This window comes from Cheilinus undulatus, linkage group 23 (genome assembly GCF_018320785.1).
Source record: "Cheilinus undulatus linkage group 23, ASM1832078v1, whole genome shotgun sequence".
NCBI lineage: Eukaryota > Metazoa > Chordata > Actinopteri > Labriformes > Labridae > Cheilinus > Cheilinus undulatus.
In genome coordinates, this window is record NC_054887.1 from 18,550,270 (window position 1) to 18,567,994 (window position 17,725).

The 17,725-nt window shown below is 39.2% G+C and overlaps 1 protein-coding gene across 3 annotated transcripts in view; it reads right to left on the reverse strand.

Moving 5' to 3' along the window:
- wnk1b (WNK lysine deficient protein kinase 1b) overlaps positions 1-17,725 on the reverse strand; it is a 120,845-nt gene that overhangs the window by 44,520 nt on the left and 58,600 nt on the right. For all 3 annotated transcript variants that reach the window (XM_041780634.1, XM_041780633.1, XM_041780635.1), the window contains exons 4-9: positions 13,089-13,309; positions 12,176-12,333; positions 1,650-1,738; positions 919-1,058; positions 681-760; positions 257-463 (exon numbers count right to left, since the gene is read on the reverse strand). In XM_041780634.1, coding sequence (XP_041636568.1) covers positions 257-463; positions 681-760; positions 919-1,058; positions 1,650-1,738; positions 12,176-12,333; positions 13,089-13,309 — 895 coding nt within the window. The remainder of the gene's footprint in view (positions 1-256; positions 464-680; positions 761-918; positions 1,059-1,649; positions 1,739-12,175; positions 12,334-13,088; positions 13,310-17,725) is intronic.

Sequence of the window (17,725 nt, forward strand, 5' to 3'; positions counted from 1 at the left end):
CAATCATCAGTATGATCAATATTTAAATTGACTGAGAAAAGGTCCTCTGTTGAAATATCCTTTAACATAAAATATGAAGTGAGTTTAAAATGTTAAACACTTTTGTGTGATGAATACAAGGAAAGAACTGAAAAATTATCCTAAAGCGTCATATTGCTACAACTAATCAGAAACGAGAAAATACACTTCACATTGCCAGTGTTACATCATTTCTTGCAAGCTTCCACTATGCTAACTTGCTCCCTGCTCAACAGACCTGTGTGTGTGCTGATTTAAGTGCCTCTTGTTGTTGTTGTTGTTGTTGCTGCTGCTGCAGTTGTTGTTCGCTCTCCTGTTTTCTCTTCTCTTGCTCCTCTCGTACCAGCTGCCTCTGTTCTCTCTTCCTACGGATCATGGACGCTCGGTCTTTGATTGCTTTAGCCATCGTCTTGTGGTCGGCCTCTGCAACATAGCCGGACTCAACCTGGGAAATTAGGGGAAATCACAGTTATACTGTCAAAAACTTCTAACAACTTATCATTTAAAAAAAAATCCCTCCCTTTGTATGTCCTCTTAGTACGTTGCTCGTTCTCTCTAATATCCTCCCTTCTGTCTAATCTTTCTTCCCAAAACCCTAATTTTCACCCATATTTTACCATCCGTCAAGCCATAAAACACTTCTTTCTCTGCATTGTCCATACCATTTCCTGGGCAACATCTTCAGGGACGTCCTTGTTCAGGTCAAAGGAGAACTCGATGGCTTCGTTTTCTTTGTATTTGCCTGCAAAAAAGACCCAAATGACTAGTCAGGGAGCTGCTGACCCATTTGTCTTCAGTGAATAACGAAAGCTCAGTTCTTATAGTGGGTAAACAGGGATGTGTCAGTGAAATACTGTGAAGAGTAGTATTAATTAACAAAGTTTTCAAATGAATTTTTGCCTTTGAGCTTTTTCACATCTTCTATTCTAAGCCACAGCTTAATGGCGATCATTTCCCCATCATCCTCCTCTGCAAGTTCAACCCTGACGCCTGTGTCCTCCTGGAAGAATGCATGGTTCAGCAGGACCTTTATAGCATATCTGCAAGAAAAAAGAAATAAAATATATATACATAACTACTTCATAGTAGTGACTCATACAAATTTGCTGTAGCTCAGCAGTGCCTTGTGAGCTGGCCTGCAGCTGATAAGCTAATAGGACGGACGTGGTTTTTAATTTCTTTATTGGGTATCAACATGTGGACAACATTTAGCCCTGGTACAATCATTATCTATAAACATATTTCACATCATGCACTGGAGCCTTTTAATGGATCTTAAATTAGAATGAGATTAGGAAAGAAACATCGCTAATGCAATGAAAACTGATGTTCCAACTTAGGGGCTCTTCAATTAAATCCATGGAGAGAGAGGAAGAAAAAGCATACAAAGACAGATAGTCTTGATTTTTTTCCAAAGCAGGAGAGGGTACAGTGAATGTTTTGGCATAAGCACAGAGAGGACAGAGGACTTCTTCTTTCTGACCAAGAGGCTGTGAATCAGAACAGGATTAGATGAAGTCATACACATACTCTCTGTGGGTTTGCTTTTTAATGTTCTGGAATCTTTGATCAGATTGTTTGATCTGTTTCATTTGATCAAGTCAGAGGATTGAAGGAAAAAGATCATTCACCTCTCATCCTTGTTTGTCCTGATGCAGCCCTCTATGATTTCCTTCACCTCAGGAATGGCAACCTTGTCAAAACTGCCAGGCTTCACTCCCTGCACATACAAAGAAAAGAACAGTGAGAACCAAGAAGTCAATGAACTGCTTGGACAACACAGAAAAATACGCATGTACACACTCAGGGGGGTCATAAAAGCAAAGAGGAACCTGCTGGAGTTTCTAACTGACTCATGGTTTACCTTCGACTGTCATCCTTTACAACAGAAACAGACTGTAAATGCATTAGCTGTACCATCTTTATCTCTTCAAATTAAAGAACATTTGTTCCCAATAAAAGTCTTGAAATTGTGTCTTGTTTTGCCTCTTCAAGTAATGCAAATACTCTGAAAAGAGAAACAGAAAGTGGTTCACATTCAGCTGAAAAAAACCCAAGCTCATTACATTAAGACTGAAGAAAGACAAAGTGCAAATCATATTGAAAATTCAAATGTAGCTTTTTGAAAATGTTTTCAGAGGGTGATATATTCAAAGGCAAAGAAAGTCTAGCAGTAAAAGTCCCATAAACCTAGAAATCCTGTGAATAACACAAAATAGTAGATTAGTTCAGAGCTAGTCAAGACGACTACAGCTCATGTTGATGGTTAAGTCTCTTGAACGAATGAAGGGACCCTTTACAAAACTATGACTCACAATTTCCACATAGAATAGCTGCGCCCATTCTGCTGCGCCACAGTTTTGCCCCGAACGGAGGCAAGCGACCTCGCCCACTGGAAGTGTGTCTAGAGTGCTGCGCCATGGCACGCAGCCCTGATCGGAGGGCAGAGATCAGGGGAAGAACTCACGCAGGAATATTTTGTCAACGGCAAACTATTTTACCTTTTGGGAGTAATCTGTCATCCATTCTGGCATGAGTCCATGATATTGATGCTTCTGCCAGTGGGTGAGTATATTAGGAAGTTAAAAAGTTAAGGTTTGCTTAAAGTGTAAGTGAACCCCCAGCTCAGCGCTAACTCCACCCAATTCATATAAAATTCTTTGTCTAAATGTCCTCAAAAGTTAACTTTTCCTTATCAATGGCACCGTTGTAGCTCTGTGACCCACTGACCTCCCGAGGACCCTTTGCTCTCACTGCAAGTTGGGATGTAATGTTAATAAAGTGATGACTTACAACTGGGAGTCAGTGCATTGTGTTGTCTTTTGAAAAAGCCAGATTTTCTATGCTTTTGACTTCCTGTTCAGAGCTTTCTGATTGAAGGGAATTGACACAGTTAAGCAGTGGCTGGTGCTGAAAAACAGACTTACAGCGTATCCCCAATGAAGCACAGCAGAGAGGCGACTCAGGGACGTGTCAGTGCCAGACTGGAGCGTAGCAGAACCGCTAGGCTGAAGGTTTGACTTTTTAGTTTCATCCTCTTTCCTTAAACCATGAAGTGTCTTCTAAGAACTGAAGTTTTAGGTCTGAACAATAACTAGTTTAGTTTTCTGCTTTTCAGAACAATTCATTTTTGTGTTAAAACAAGCACTTTGTAAGGATTGTCCCACTGAAGCATCCAGCTGTATATCCTATTGTTTGATAAAGATAATTCATTTCAGTCTGAAAGCTTAAGCCCAATAAAAAGAAGGCCTATTTTTAATTTACTCCACAGATCTTAAAGCCTGTTGACAGGTTAGTAAAGTTCTATTTGTAGATCTCAAAGAGGTAGATTAAGCTACTGTTAAAAATACATTTTTCATATCATGTGCATGTAACCCAAAGAAATTATTTCAGTTGTTTCAATTCTGAATGGGGTTTGGTATTGTTTGAGTTTTTTCTGATACCGTTGTTAAAACAATATTTTCTATACAGTGCTGGTGCATAAACGGTGCAGGAATCAATACTTTTGAGAGAAAAAAGGGAAAAAAGTGTAGAAAGTCAGCGGAAGAATCAAAGCTGTCTGGGCATTGAAAATGATTTACAACAGTATCTTTATAAGATGACAATTGGACATGGGATAAGAAAAAAGAAACCGGTGTAATTTTACACATAAATCCATCAAATTCCCTAATCTACTTTGCTTTTCATTTGATAAAATCTGACAATATAGAAAGAAAAAAAGTGTTTAGTATTTGTTGTTGTAGCATGCAAATTCAACTTTCTGGGTGCAGTATAAAAAACACCTCAGTTTGAAACCATAAAGTAGCTGTCAATGGAAGGTCTGATTTCTGTACTCAAGCGGGCTTTGGAGTAGTTATAGTATAGTGGTAGTTGTAATATATGTCTAGATTGGCTGAGAATTCTCCCAGCATACAATACAGAGACACTGGCCCATCTAAATTCATTAATCATGTGTCTTAAGTAGGTATATATAAAAATAAAAGCAGGAAAAATAGCATACAACCTTGTTTAATAACTATTTAAACAAAAATGCTATAAATTTAAGACTTCACAGCCTTGCATGTAGGGATGCATGATATTGGACTTTTGCCAGTATCCAATATGCCGATATTCACAAAACATATTTAGCTGATACTGATATTTAGATATAGTTCAGACCAAAAACTTCAGTCCTTGAAACACACAATCATAGTTTAAGGATGAGAAATTAACATATTCTAGATTTTAAAACATCCTTTTAGTAATGAATGAAGACAAATTAAGAGAAAGACCTCAGCTGGTGTAGGTCTGATAGTCCAGCCTATCTAAGCCTATCTATCTAAGTCTAACTTAATTGTTTGTACAGCCAATATTTACAGCTGTTATAGGTAAATTTTTATAGCCTCAATATAAGTAGTAAATAGCAGAAATTTTCATACCAATCTGCCAACACCAATATCATACTGATAATATTGTACATCTCTACTTACATATAAGACTTTAAAATAATTTTTAAAAGCCTTGAGTTTCCCTAAATTAATTTAGCAGCTTAGACATCCTGCTCCCATTTATTGCTAAATCAGAAGTTGCTTGTCTAGATCTGGATCTGTTTCAAAATAAGTAGACGTCCTAGTACAAGTGAGACCCAATAATATACATTATTTTTCCAATAAAAAGTGTATATAATCGGTATCTATAAAAGTATTGTCTAAAAGGAATTCAGAACATCACTATATTTTCATTTCAGCAAAGATCCTAAATCATGCATCTGAATTAAAAACCCATCCGACGCTTAATGTTCAGAAAAAGGTCAGTGAAAAGGATATTTGCGCCCTCACGAGCCACCCAGAACAAGTAAACTCTTAAGGCCTAGGAAAAGTTTTCAAGGGGTCCAAAACTGAACAGAAGTTTAGTAAATGACTCTCCAGAAGGCGTTGTAATGACCAGGGCATTTGTTCAAATTCTGTCAGTGGAGGAACAGAATGAACTAAAGCACAGATGAGCAAGATGGGAGCTGAACCCACCATGAATAAATATCAGGCAGAAAAGAAAAGAATGTCAATCAGGAAATATGACATTTTCTCCATCAGCCTGAGACCTAAATGGATGACAATACAGCTTATAAAAAAACTTTCCTTTAAACAGTAAAGTCTAGTTGCTTAGCAGATTCCATCGAAATACAATTATTGAAATGGATACTATGATAACGATAAAAATAACAAAAATCAGTCATGTTACCTCATATAACATATGACTTTAGTGAAAATGTATAAACTTAAAATGCTTAAATTAGAAGCAATAAACAGAAAAACAAACAAGAAAGAAAAACCACAGAAAAGGATGTATTATCAAAGGTTAACCAGATAAAACCACTTACCTAAAAACAGAGTGGAGCAGACTAAGGGCCTGCTTGACTGACAAACAGCTTTACTTTCTGGCTAACTTTCTGACTGACTGCTTGCCAGACTCACTGAAATGTTTGTGTTCCTGTTTGTTCCGGCAAATGACCACCTCCTTCTGCTGCTGCCCTGTCCTCTCTTACTCCTGTCACTCTCTCTTTTTCTTTCTTCTCTAACTTACTTTCTTGGCTTGTTTCTGTCCTGCAGCCCCCCATTTCACCATTACGTAACAACCCCCCATATCTCTGCAACACACACACATGGACACGCACAATCGCTGTGAGATTCCAGGGCCAAACAAAGTTAGGACTGATGAAGGCAGTAATGGTATTAAGACTGACAGAAGAACAGAGGATGAAGGAGAAAGAGAGACACAGAGTTCAAGATTTCAGGTTTAACAAGGCTGATTGGACGTTAGGAATGTTCCAGAGGGAGACGGACCAAACCAACACTGTACATCAAAGTTTTAAAATACCCACTGTAAAGTATCTACAACATATGTGAAGGGTCCTAAAGGATTTGGAATTCATAAAGGAAGCAAACTGTGATACTAAGAAACTATTTTAAAGCATACCAGACAAATGGTTGGTAGTTGACTTCTAAAAATAAAGTTGTTTTGTGGTAATAAAATGGTACGACCACAGTGCATTTTCTTCCTTTCTTCCAGCAAAGCAGCTATTCAGACAAAAAAAATAACTGTAAAAGATAAAAAATATTAACCGTCATAAAGTTCTATTTTTATGCAACGTATAAAAGGGACCAGTAATGATCTGGAGAACATTTTGCTAATGTCAGTTTCTTTCGAGTTCAAGAGACAGATAAAGCAGCAGAAATCTACTGAAAAACAAAGCAAGTGTTTAATTTGTGAACAGTTATTTCCAAGCGGCAACTGTCAATGTTGCTTTTATGCAAGCCCTCATCAGCTGATGGCCAGCTGATTTGCTCAAAGCACTCTATTGGCTAATTGCACTCATAGGGCCAGATCCACAAAGAATGGATTGCTCCTGCTAATAGCGCCGTTATTTGCGTAGAATTAGCTTACGCAATCTGCCCTGTTTTAGCGCCTTATCCTCAAAAGAATTTGCTCTAATAATATGCAGGTGCTAACACGCCCACACAGTTTGGCAGCTAAGCGCTATTTGCGCCTCTGATTGCTATAAGCCGCATGGCATCTAGTAGCGCAAGGACCATGCGGCCTGGCAACCAGTATCTGCAGATGATTTCATTGTTGCTTAGATCAAAAAGTGATACTCTCCTCCGATAAATCCTTTCTTGTGTGCGCCTGCCATCTCGCCTGCCATGGTGCCTTCGCCTGGCTACAATCACTGCTCCCATGATTACCGCAGAGTCCTGGCATGACAGCCCTTATATAGGCTATGCTCCACAGTTACCACCAATTGAGAGCAATTTGCAATCATTTTGAGCGAGAGAGAGAGTGAGAGAGGGAGAAAGAGATATTGCGCGGATTTAATACACAGGTCTCACTGGCGGTAAATAGCACCGCTTTACTGCCTGTGGCAATTAGCGCTGGTCTTTGAGGATTAGGTGGTATTTGCAATGAGGCTCATTTGCATGGGAAGGGGGCAATTTTCGCCTTTTGAGGATCTGGCCCATAGTGCGATATTTAAACTGCTCTAGCCTGGCTACGCTTTGCTGCTCCCTCCACAATCTACTTTTCACAACACTCCTCCACCCCAGCTCCTCCTTTATGCTATATCTGTCTTAATGTCATCCTTGGCCATTGATACCTGCTCTGCTCTGGTTTTATTGCTGCATTTCCCCCTATCTCAGGCTTTACTTGTAGGCACAGGAAGAGCAGGAATGTGTGAGATTCTGAAAAAAAGAAGAACTGCAAATTATGCCTGTTTCACAAAAAAAAAAAAAAAAAACAAAAAAAAAACACAAGTGCCATGGTGCATTGGTTTCTTGGTATATTTGTTCCTCAATTTTAGCTCCAAAACTCAAGAAATTCCTTCAGGTTCCCATACCAAAACACCTGTCACTATCCCAGAAAAAACATTTTTACAACTTGGTCTAGTCTCTTCAGCACATTTCTTTATAAGCCAAAGCTGCAAAAGGTGCCTTTTAACACATCAGTTTTGATTAAATTATATTTGGAGGTGTGGCTGTTCTGGAATCCACATGTCCTTCCTCAAGCTGATATGAAAAGCATCAAGCAGAACCTCACACATAACTGCTCTTCCTGTGCATACAAGGAACGCCTGAGGCAGGGAGAGAAGCAGCAAAAAACCAAGAGTAGTGCAGGCATTAGTGACAATAGAATGACATTGTTTCAGTATAGCATAAAGTATATAGTAAGGCATAAAGGAGGAGCTGGGGTGGAGGTGGGATGCAAAAAGCAGCTTGTAGAGGGAGCAGCAAAGCATAGTCAGACAAGAGCAGTTTAAATATGGCCACGTGAGTGCAATTAGCCAACAGCGTGCTTAGAGCAAATCAGCTGGCTGTCAGTTGATCTGGATTGTGTGGCAACCCCATGGCTTGCCTGAACTCAGGCTATACACTCAATTTTTGCTCAATTCTGTTATTGACTTTAGGTTTTTGGCTTTGTTGGTATTATTTTCATAGTTTAAAATATGCCAGCTAGGTGATAGCTAGATGGGTGGGTTTCAGTGATAAAGATGTTTGTTTCGCCCACCTCAGCTCCACCTCTTTGCTTGTGTCTTCTTCATCTCAAGTTCAAGTTAGCATTTCCAACATGGCGACCACAATTTTGGACTTTATAATCCTCTTCAAACACCAGTAGGTGATGTTACTGAGTCTACATCCATGTTTTAAACAGTCCATCATCATGACCAAGATTAAATAAAAATCCTGTGAAGAGTACAGAAATGGATCAGCAGGAATGCATCAAAATTTACTTTTTCTATGTCATTTTTATGCCATGCGAGGTTAACTGAGGTTTCTAGCTCTGTGTGGACACAGAGGGAGCTGTAAGGGAGGATTAGGCAGTGAAATGAAAAGGGAGCAGGTGACTGGGGCACCCTGCGGTTGTCACAAGGTTGTGTGCATTTGTGTACACGTGTCACAGTAACAAACACGGACAACTTTAGCTGGTTGTTTAACTACATGTTTTTCTGTCACATAGCGGCCTAATGGCATTGTGCTCAGTGTACAAGATTAATGCCATCACTGAAAAACACAAATAGATATGTGAACCTAAAAACTGAGGTCAAAACATTAATCAAATTACATTCTATGTTATGGAGGATGTGAATCAAGTTTGTGTGAGAAAAGAAGGAAACGCAAAAGAAGGACTGAAATATACTGTGGATTTATTCTGTGCGTGAAGCTTCTTAAATTAAATTTGGAAATTCAGAGACAGAAAGACGACAGCAGACAGACAACTATTTCTCTCTCTCAGTGGTGATTGAAGCAGGGGAGGCCATCTTAATCCAAATCCTGTCAGTTTAAATTTGCTGGTCAAACTGGTAAAATAAAAACAACAACTCAGCCTAAAGAATATTTGAAAAATCTGCACTGTAACTGTCCAAAACACAGCAAGTGAAATGCAAAAAAGGCACACAAAATTATTTTTTCTGGAGGAAAAAAATAAAGTAAAAAGTACCTCCCATCACTGCCAGTGTGTTCCTGAAGTTTCAATTAAATTTTAATGTTCAGCAGAGGTAAGAGAAGCACTGTTTTTAGCTATCACTTATACATGAGCCACTGCATGTCTGTTGTACATCCAGACAGTAGGTGATGACAGAGATAATCAGATTTACTTGTTAAATTAATGTTACAACAAAAACTGCATTTTTAAAAAAAGTGACAAGTATTTCTACATTTTTAGGAATTCTTGTGCTAAATTTACATAAATATCTGCTGATGCTGAGAGAAGAGGGAGGTAATGTAAGAGAAATATGGGGATGGAGGGAGAAGGAGAAAAGGATTTCTAGTAAATTCCCCCAGTCCATTAAGCATCACTGTCAGCCTCCACAAAGCTGAGCTCATTCCTGTGAGGAGAAGAGGGAGACAGCACTCATCTACCTCTGTGAGTGTGTGTGTGTGTGTGTGTGTGTGTGTGTGTGTGAGTGAGTGTGAGTGTGAGTGTTTAAGAGTGTTTGGTGATGACCTCAGCAGCACTCAACTTAAAACCGCCTCTGATTGCATCCGTTATCCTCTCTGTCAGTCTGTGTCTGGGCTATGCCTCATTATTTTTACTTCCAAAGAAAATTCAGCCACCTGTCAGTTAAGGTTTTGTAAATGTTGGGTATTTCATCAGTAACTCCATTCCAGCTTTATAGGCATGCCCAATGTCTAAATGAAATAACAGACTAATAGATGTGCCTGTTTTGTCCAAATAAATTATGACTCATCTTGGTATAAATAGCATCTTATAAATATGCTTTTGAGGCAATTTTGCAACAAACTTATGGACTTTCAATCGATCAACTTAGTGTGTTTATAAAGACATTTAAGGTGGACTACTCCATCTTGCTGTGCTATTAGGGAGCAGCAACTTTCCAGCTAGCCTTTAAATCCTTTACTTACCAACAGCTCTAAAATGTTTAAAAATGAAACTTCATGAGCATGGGAGTAGTCCGAACAGTTTAACAATTCCAAAAAGGCAAAACCCAAGCTGAGCCGAGAGATTTGGTCAAACCGCTTGACAACAAATAACATGGCCACGAGTAAGTGTTCAACAGCTCTGGGTACATGCTGAAGTTGGGTTGTATAAGGTACATGGCAGTAGTTGAGCCATCAACCTCCAGTGACTTCAGAAAGCACTGTCCCTTTAAATATGGTAAGTTTGGAGAAGCTAGGCTATACAGCGTAACAAATGGAAGCAACTCAGTGTAATTTACAGAGTTTAAGGTAAAAATTGGCCAAAAAGCAACGCAGGCTCAATTGTATGCAAAGTATTGTATTAAATGAATTGTCAATGCCTATGCTTGGCACTATTTTAAAACCCGAACTTCGGCTACCGGCTATTTGGCTCGCAGTTCATTTTTGATTAGCCAACAGCAAATTCTAAAAATAAAATGAAATATTACCCATTAGATGGGAAGACAACACTGTGAATGGTAAACATATTGGCAACCAAAATAATAACAATATCTTGATTCATAATGCCCTGATTAATTACTGGATCAAATAGCAATGCCAATAGCGTTCCAGGAAGCCAGTGGTAGCCAGGGCCCATCAGGGCACCTTAAAATCTGACTGGCCTCCCCAAAATCCATATAATTCTTGGCTATTTGCCTTGTCAGCCATTAACTAGCCATTTTAGCGTACTCAATCGCAAGGCACATCTTGATTTACATCAAAAACTTAAATCGGTTTCATGAACTTAAAAATCCTTAAAGTGCGGAAGTGGCCCGACCATCCTTATATATCTCTGTGACCCTCAGTGGAAGAAGTGGGTAACAGCAAAATATGATTCTAGAAGGCGAAAAGTTTATTATGTGGTTTGTCTCTCATATTGCGAATGAGAAAATGGTTCAAAGAATAAAAAAGAGGGCATATGTCAGTAAGTGGACTACTGGCAAAACCTGACCAATCAGCTTAAACTTTAAAAATCATCAACTGGGGACACCCCCGGAAGTCAGATGCTGTACTTTTGACATTTAATTTTGTCTGTGTAAAAGTAAACCTACAGTGCTTAACTAATTTATTAGACCACCCTAACCCTAGCCAAAGTAAGGTTTATGCCACAGCTGCCCTAAATTAACAGCATTAGTAATTACCAAAATCCTTTTTTATGTTTCTGCAATGGTTAATACACTAATATGTAGAAGCTCTTTAACCCAAATGATATTTTTAATGCTAAAATATAATTATTATTGTTATCCATGAATTTTAAAATGCACTGATTTACAAAAAAAACTGAAAAAATAGTAAAGCACATTATTATTTCTTGATTAATATGTCAAATTGTAGCTATTTACTTGCATTCCTGAAGAGAAAAATTAGTTTAAGTGGTTGAATGTTATGCTTGGTTAATTTCTGACTTCTCAGAGAAGCCCAGTGAGCCAGCTCAAATTTGGGTGAATTCAGTTTGAAATCCCTCATTCCTGTTCAAAATTGTAAAACGTGGAGAGCTCACTGAAAATTAAAGAGTCTGCATTAAAGCACTTTATGATGCTGGATGGTCTTTGATACAAATATGACAGGTGGTCGAATAAATTTGTTAAGCACTGTATATAAAAATGGCACTGTCTCTTGCACAATTTTAGATGTACATGTAGCTTACAGTTGGAAATCCCTTTCCAACCTTTAGAAACATTAAAAAATATTCTATTTCTGTAATGTGAAATGTTGACAAAATGCGTGATACTCCAAGACATTTCAGACAGCACTGAGCAAAGCTACAGAATTTGCGAAATCTCAGTAACATCCCTCAAGGTAACATTTATTCTGCACTGATATGGCATTTTTGCTTTCTTGTGATAATGAAAAAAAACATTTCACAGAAAGCGTAATAATCTTCCTAAAGTGCTACTGCTTAATTCACTTATAGCTTACAGAGCGAAAGACAGAGAGAGAAAGTTGGGAGGGAGAGAGCAAAAACACAGTCATATGACTGGATCTCCTGCAGCTCATGCCAAACTTATTAATACAGTCAGTAAACAAGTGAGTGTGGAGAGGAGGAGGCAGAGAGAGCTACTGGAGGAGGATGGAGATTAAGAGGACAAACAATAATGTACGATGCAACACATAAATCTCACAGCTTGATGTCTCCACACTCTGGCATTAGATGATGCATTAAAAAAGACAGTCTCCCTCTGCCACACACACTGTAAGAAAGTCAGACTTACACTAGTGACCCGCCTATAGATCTGGGCAGCATTCTGACATTCAGAGTAGGGGTACTCTGAGGTCGCCATCTCCAGCATGCACATCCCGAAGGCGTAGACGTCTACTGATTCGTCATACTTTTCCTCGTACATTTCTGGAGCCATAAACTCAGGGGTTCCTGATGGAAAGAAGGGAAAAAACAACAAACATTTGGCTTATTTAGTTACCGTATTATATCTAATATCCACAAGCTTGTACAATGAAGAGTTTCTTTTTTCACATATTTGTCTGAGAAATAGCAACACATTAGTTTCAATGTTTATTTTTTATAGTGCCCTGTGATGTGGGTTTGTTTTTGAATTTCTGTAAGCATCCAAATACTTGAGGTCTGCCTAATTACTACAAAGCTGCAGTGTGATTTACAAAGCATAGCACTCTGGCCTCAAGTGCATGAGAAAATGCATTTTCATGTAATTGAGTGTGAGAATATGTGTGAATACCAGAGTATCTGCGGTCAGCTTTCAAACTAGACTACTGAGTGTCAGCCAAGTTGATATATGGAGCACAGCTTAAGTTTTGTGTGCATTACTGTACACGCAGGGTGTGTATTTCTTTATCGTGACTCCAGACAGCTTAATCCTAGCTTCCTAGCAGACTGGCTGGGGCACACTTCACTTTAGAAATACCTGTGGTTTGCTTTTACAAGCCGACACTTTAGGAGCAGTAAATTTAATGTACAGTAGGCGTGTGCTGTTGTACAAAATGTTCATGTCTGTGCTCTTATGAGCCAGCGTGCGTGGACCTGCGTTTGTGTGTAAAGTAGTTGTTATTATTGCTAACACATAAGTTATGTCAGTTCTTTCACTTTCTCCAATGTTCACAAGTTTGCAGGCCGGTATGTTTGCGTGCAAGAGTGTGATGCCGTTTTTGTACCTATGACACTCTTTGCAAACGAGGCCCTCTTAAGCGTGGCTAGACCCAGATCTCCTATCTTTACAGAGCCTGTGGGCCCTGTGATGAAGATGTTGTCACATTTCAGGTCCCTGTGAATGATGGGCGGGGCTCTGGTGTGCAGAAAGTGAAGGCCTTTGAGGATCTGTCTGCACCATGAACGCAGGACTTTGATTTTCATAACCTTGAAACGCTTCAGGTAGCTGCAAGACAGAGAAGAGGGCACAGAAAAGGAGGATTTCAGTCAAGCAGGATTAAGTGTACAATGGTATAAATACAGCAGCAGGTTCAACAAGAAAACTGCTTTTCAGCAGGCATGAATCAGGTCAAGTAGCCTTTTGTTTGACACTATTACTGCAACTAGTTTCCTTTTCACGCTACAAAAGATTCAAAGACAAATCTGTCATACCGGGGATCTCATATCTTGTTTGCATAAAACAGTTTTGTTTTTTGAGGTTGATGTGATACTCTGAACTGTTTTGATTGTACACAACCATACTGTTATTGCAGGAGGAACTCATTACAAAACAAGACAACACAAGACAGACAATAGCCAGACAACAGCCACACAAGCAGAAATAATGCCTTTAATTAAAACTGTAATTAAAGATGAAGGCCAACACAGCCTTAGTGGATTACCATGGGACAATTTTAGCTTATAGCGATGCCTCATAAATACTCAAATAACAATGAGCCCAGAAGAAAACTAAAGTAGACAGGTTGTCACAGACAGACAAATAGACAGAGATGGTCTCCATAAGATTAACAAGCAATACGGCAACTGGAATGCTGAAAAGCATCTTGAAAAAGACGTATGCAAAAGGCCAGCCTCTGGCCAAAGTGAGTCCCCAGGCACTATTGTTAAAGCTCTCCACTACTGCCCTCTAAATCACCATCACAGTCATGTGTGTGTCACCTTGGAGAGAGAGAGAGAGAGAGACAGAGACAGAGACAGAGTATGCAAGTGTGAACTTCTTTACTGATCACAGATTGCACCTGTTTTTAAAAATAAATAGCGCATTCATTTTCCAAGATGAGGCCCCCATTTTGCAGCTATAACAGCCTCCACTCTTCTTGGAAGGTTTTCCCCCCAAGATGTTGTAGTGTTTTTGTGGGAATTGTGCCCATTAATTCTATACAGCATTTATGAGGTCAGGCACTGATGTTGGACAGAAAGGCCTAGCTCACAATTCTAGTTTCAGTTCATCCAAAAGGTATGGGGGCTGAGGTCAGGGCTCTGTGAGGGCCATTCAAGCTCCTCCACACCAAACTCATCAAACAATGTCTTTGTGGGCATTAAGACTGGCCTTTACTGGAGATGACTGACTTAGACCAAACCCATCTGACTGCCAAACAGAGAAGCATGATTTGTCACTCCAGAGAACACGTTTCCACTGCTCCACAGTTCAGTGATGGTGTGCTTCACACCACTCCATCCAACGCTTGACATTGGACTTGGTGATGTGAGGCTTGCAAGCAGCTGCTCAGCCATGGAAACCCATTCCATGAAGCTTCTGTGCATACATTAATGCCTGTGGGAGTTCTGAACTTTTCAGGTATGGAATCAGCAGTGTTGGCAACTTTTATCCACCATGTGCCTTAGTAGTCATTGACCCCACTTTGTGATTTTATATGGTCTTCTGCTTCTGCTTCTGCTTGCAAAGGTGGCATCCATCACGCTTTAAGTCACTGAGCTCCTCAAAAAGACCCATATGTATCACAAATGTTTGCAAATGGAGACTACATGGCTAGATACTTGATTTCATACACCTGTGGCAACGGGTCTCAAGCAGCTGTATTAAATTATTAACAGGTATCGAAAAATACTTTTGTTAAGATTAATTCGAAGGAAATAATTGCTTTGACTAAAGTAAAGACAAAAATTTTACAACTTTCTATTAACTAAATGTTTTTAAGTTTCTGTCGACTAAATCTAGACTAAAAATATAGAGTGAAAATGACTAAAATGTGCCTGAAACTTGAAGGCATTTTAATCAAAGATTGAGAATAAATTCAAAAAGTGCCAAAATCAATACTGCAGCCAAGCATTCATATTTGTAATTTAAATAACCTTTAAGCATAAATAGCCAAATGACTCCCATTTAACTTGTAAAAATGAAATGTACAACTGTCTTGTTCATAATCGCTAGTGGAGATAACGTGTGTTCTGACTGGGAATGGTCCATTGAGCTCTTCCAACTCACTAGCTGAGTTATGAGTCTGGAATATTTCCCAGCATAACACAGGGTGAAAATCAGCAGGACCACTTTTGACCGGTGACACGCATATCCACACCTGTGGAAAGATCTCCAGCTCCAGTCCACCTGGTCTGTTTGACACTGGAATGTGAGGAGAAAGTGCAGGAAACTCTGTGACCTCAGGAACATAACTGTGTATGCTTTGTTTGGCTGGGTATCAATAATTCCTTACAGAACACCTCTGTCTCTTTCAGTCAATTAACCAGTAATGAGATAAGATGCAATCAGATAAAACAGGATTCAGTCAAAGTCTCTAATTACAAGCTTCAACTACTCAGTTAAATGATCTAGATGTGGTTTTTGCTTATTTAAACTCATTTTAAATCTTTGTTTGAATTCTTCAGAAAACGGTCTCAGCTGGAGTCATGTCTGCCTTTGTATACTCAGCTAAAGTCAAGTGCAGACTAAAATACAGGCAGAGTTGGTAGAATGTATTCCCTCTACTACATCCTCCCAACACCCTGATGATGAAAAGGATTCAAATGAGATTAAATACTTTATCAGCATCTTTATGATAAAATAAATTCTGCTTGTTTGTGCAAATTTGACTGCATCAAACATATCAGAGACATCAGAGTAGAGACCTTCTTTTTGTGATTATTTCTAAAAACTTCTCTGAGTTCAAAAATGAACTTGCCCTTTTATGTATAATGAATATAATTTAATTCATTTATTTCTAATTTGCCTAAATTCATTTAGGCACAATGCTGTCAGTATTCTGAACCCCACGGTGACCCTCTAGATTGTGGAAAACATTGGACGAAACCTGATTGTCAGCCATCAGGTTACTAAAGGTTTTTTTTTTAAAGCCAATCTGCAGCATTCACTATATTGAAAACACCGTCTTAAACTAACAAAAGGTAGATCCAGGCTATAAACATGTTTATTTCTAAATGGTCATTTTGACATGGAACATGTATGCAACTTCAGCTTTGCAGCCAGCCCCTAGTGTAAACTTAAGGAACTGCCGTTTTGCACTGGCTTCATCTTTCAACAACAGAGCTAGGATGACCATGCAGAAAATAATGTTATCTCCACCAGTGACTATCTCCAAGTCTAGACAGGTGACCTGGTGCAAAGCAGAATCAGTCAGTCTGCATCACTGAAAATTCCACTAATTGTATGCACAGATTATGAGTGTCAACAGCTGCTCTAACAGCACAGGAACTGTAGATCCGTCTGCTCTTAAAAAGGAGCTGCTTTAATAACTAGCCAGGACTGAGAGTCCCACGGAGCTGATCTGGGTCTGCTCTGATCCTGATCTCCACTGCTAGTATCTTACACTTCTGATGACCCTGTCTTTAGAAAAAGGCTTTAAAAATCAAGTATTGACCTTACAGTTAGTTTTATCATAAATAATTTGTACATCAGTGAAGCAGGCCTGCCCAAAGATCTCAGAATAAAGCCGCTGCTTCTTTGCATCAAAAGGAGCCAGTGAGGTGGTTTGGGCCTCTGATTAGGGTGACTCCTGGTCAACTCCCTTTAGGGGTCACCCGGGAAGGTCCAAGGGACCCCAGGGAAGACCTAGAACTTGCTGAAGGGATGATATATACCATCTGGCCTAGGAATCCCATGGGATCCCCCAGGAGGAGCTGGAAAACGTTGCTGGGAGAGGAATGTTTGGGTTGACTTGCTTCCTCTGCTGCTGTCACTATGACGCAACCCAGGATGGCAGGTTAACAGGCTGGCTGGATGAAGAGATGGCTGGTTTTCATGTTAAGAGATTGATGTAGGTTTTAGTGTTTAGTGTTGTGGTTTAAGTGTGATGACAATGATGAAACTATTACAGCCTTCCAAACAGTTTTGGCTCTCATTTTTCTATCCAAAATGAGAAAAAAATTAACATTTAGGGAGATCAAATCATTTGTTGATGTACATCAAAATGATTTACTTCACAGTTAAACTTTTTTTTTAAATGTATCTCTTAATTTCTAGTTATACAGAGAACCGACCAACTTAAACTATGAGCGTTTCTCTTGTAGGCTATTATTAATAGAAGAGTTTATCAGGCAGAAATATCTGTGTGGATTCACATATTTTAACAGGGAGTTTGCCTTCAGGGAACAGATCACATAACAGAATAAAAAAATCTTTAAGGGTCTCTATAAGTAAAGATATCTCAAAATGCTCAGCTTCATAATTCAATTTTTATGCAAAATAATTATACAACTGATTCCTTCCCCCTCATCTCCAGCCCTGTTATATCACTCACATCTTCTTCTCCTGTCTCTTAAGAAGCTGCAGTCTCTCCTTCTCTGTCTCCTGTCCTACCTTTCCTCACTTGAACTCAAAACACTCCTCTCCTTCGCCTGCCTCCTCTATTCTCTTCCCCTCTGTGTGTGAAGTCAGAGCAGTGCTGAC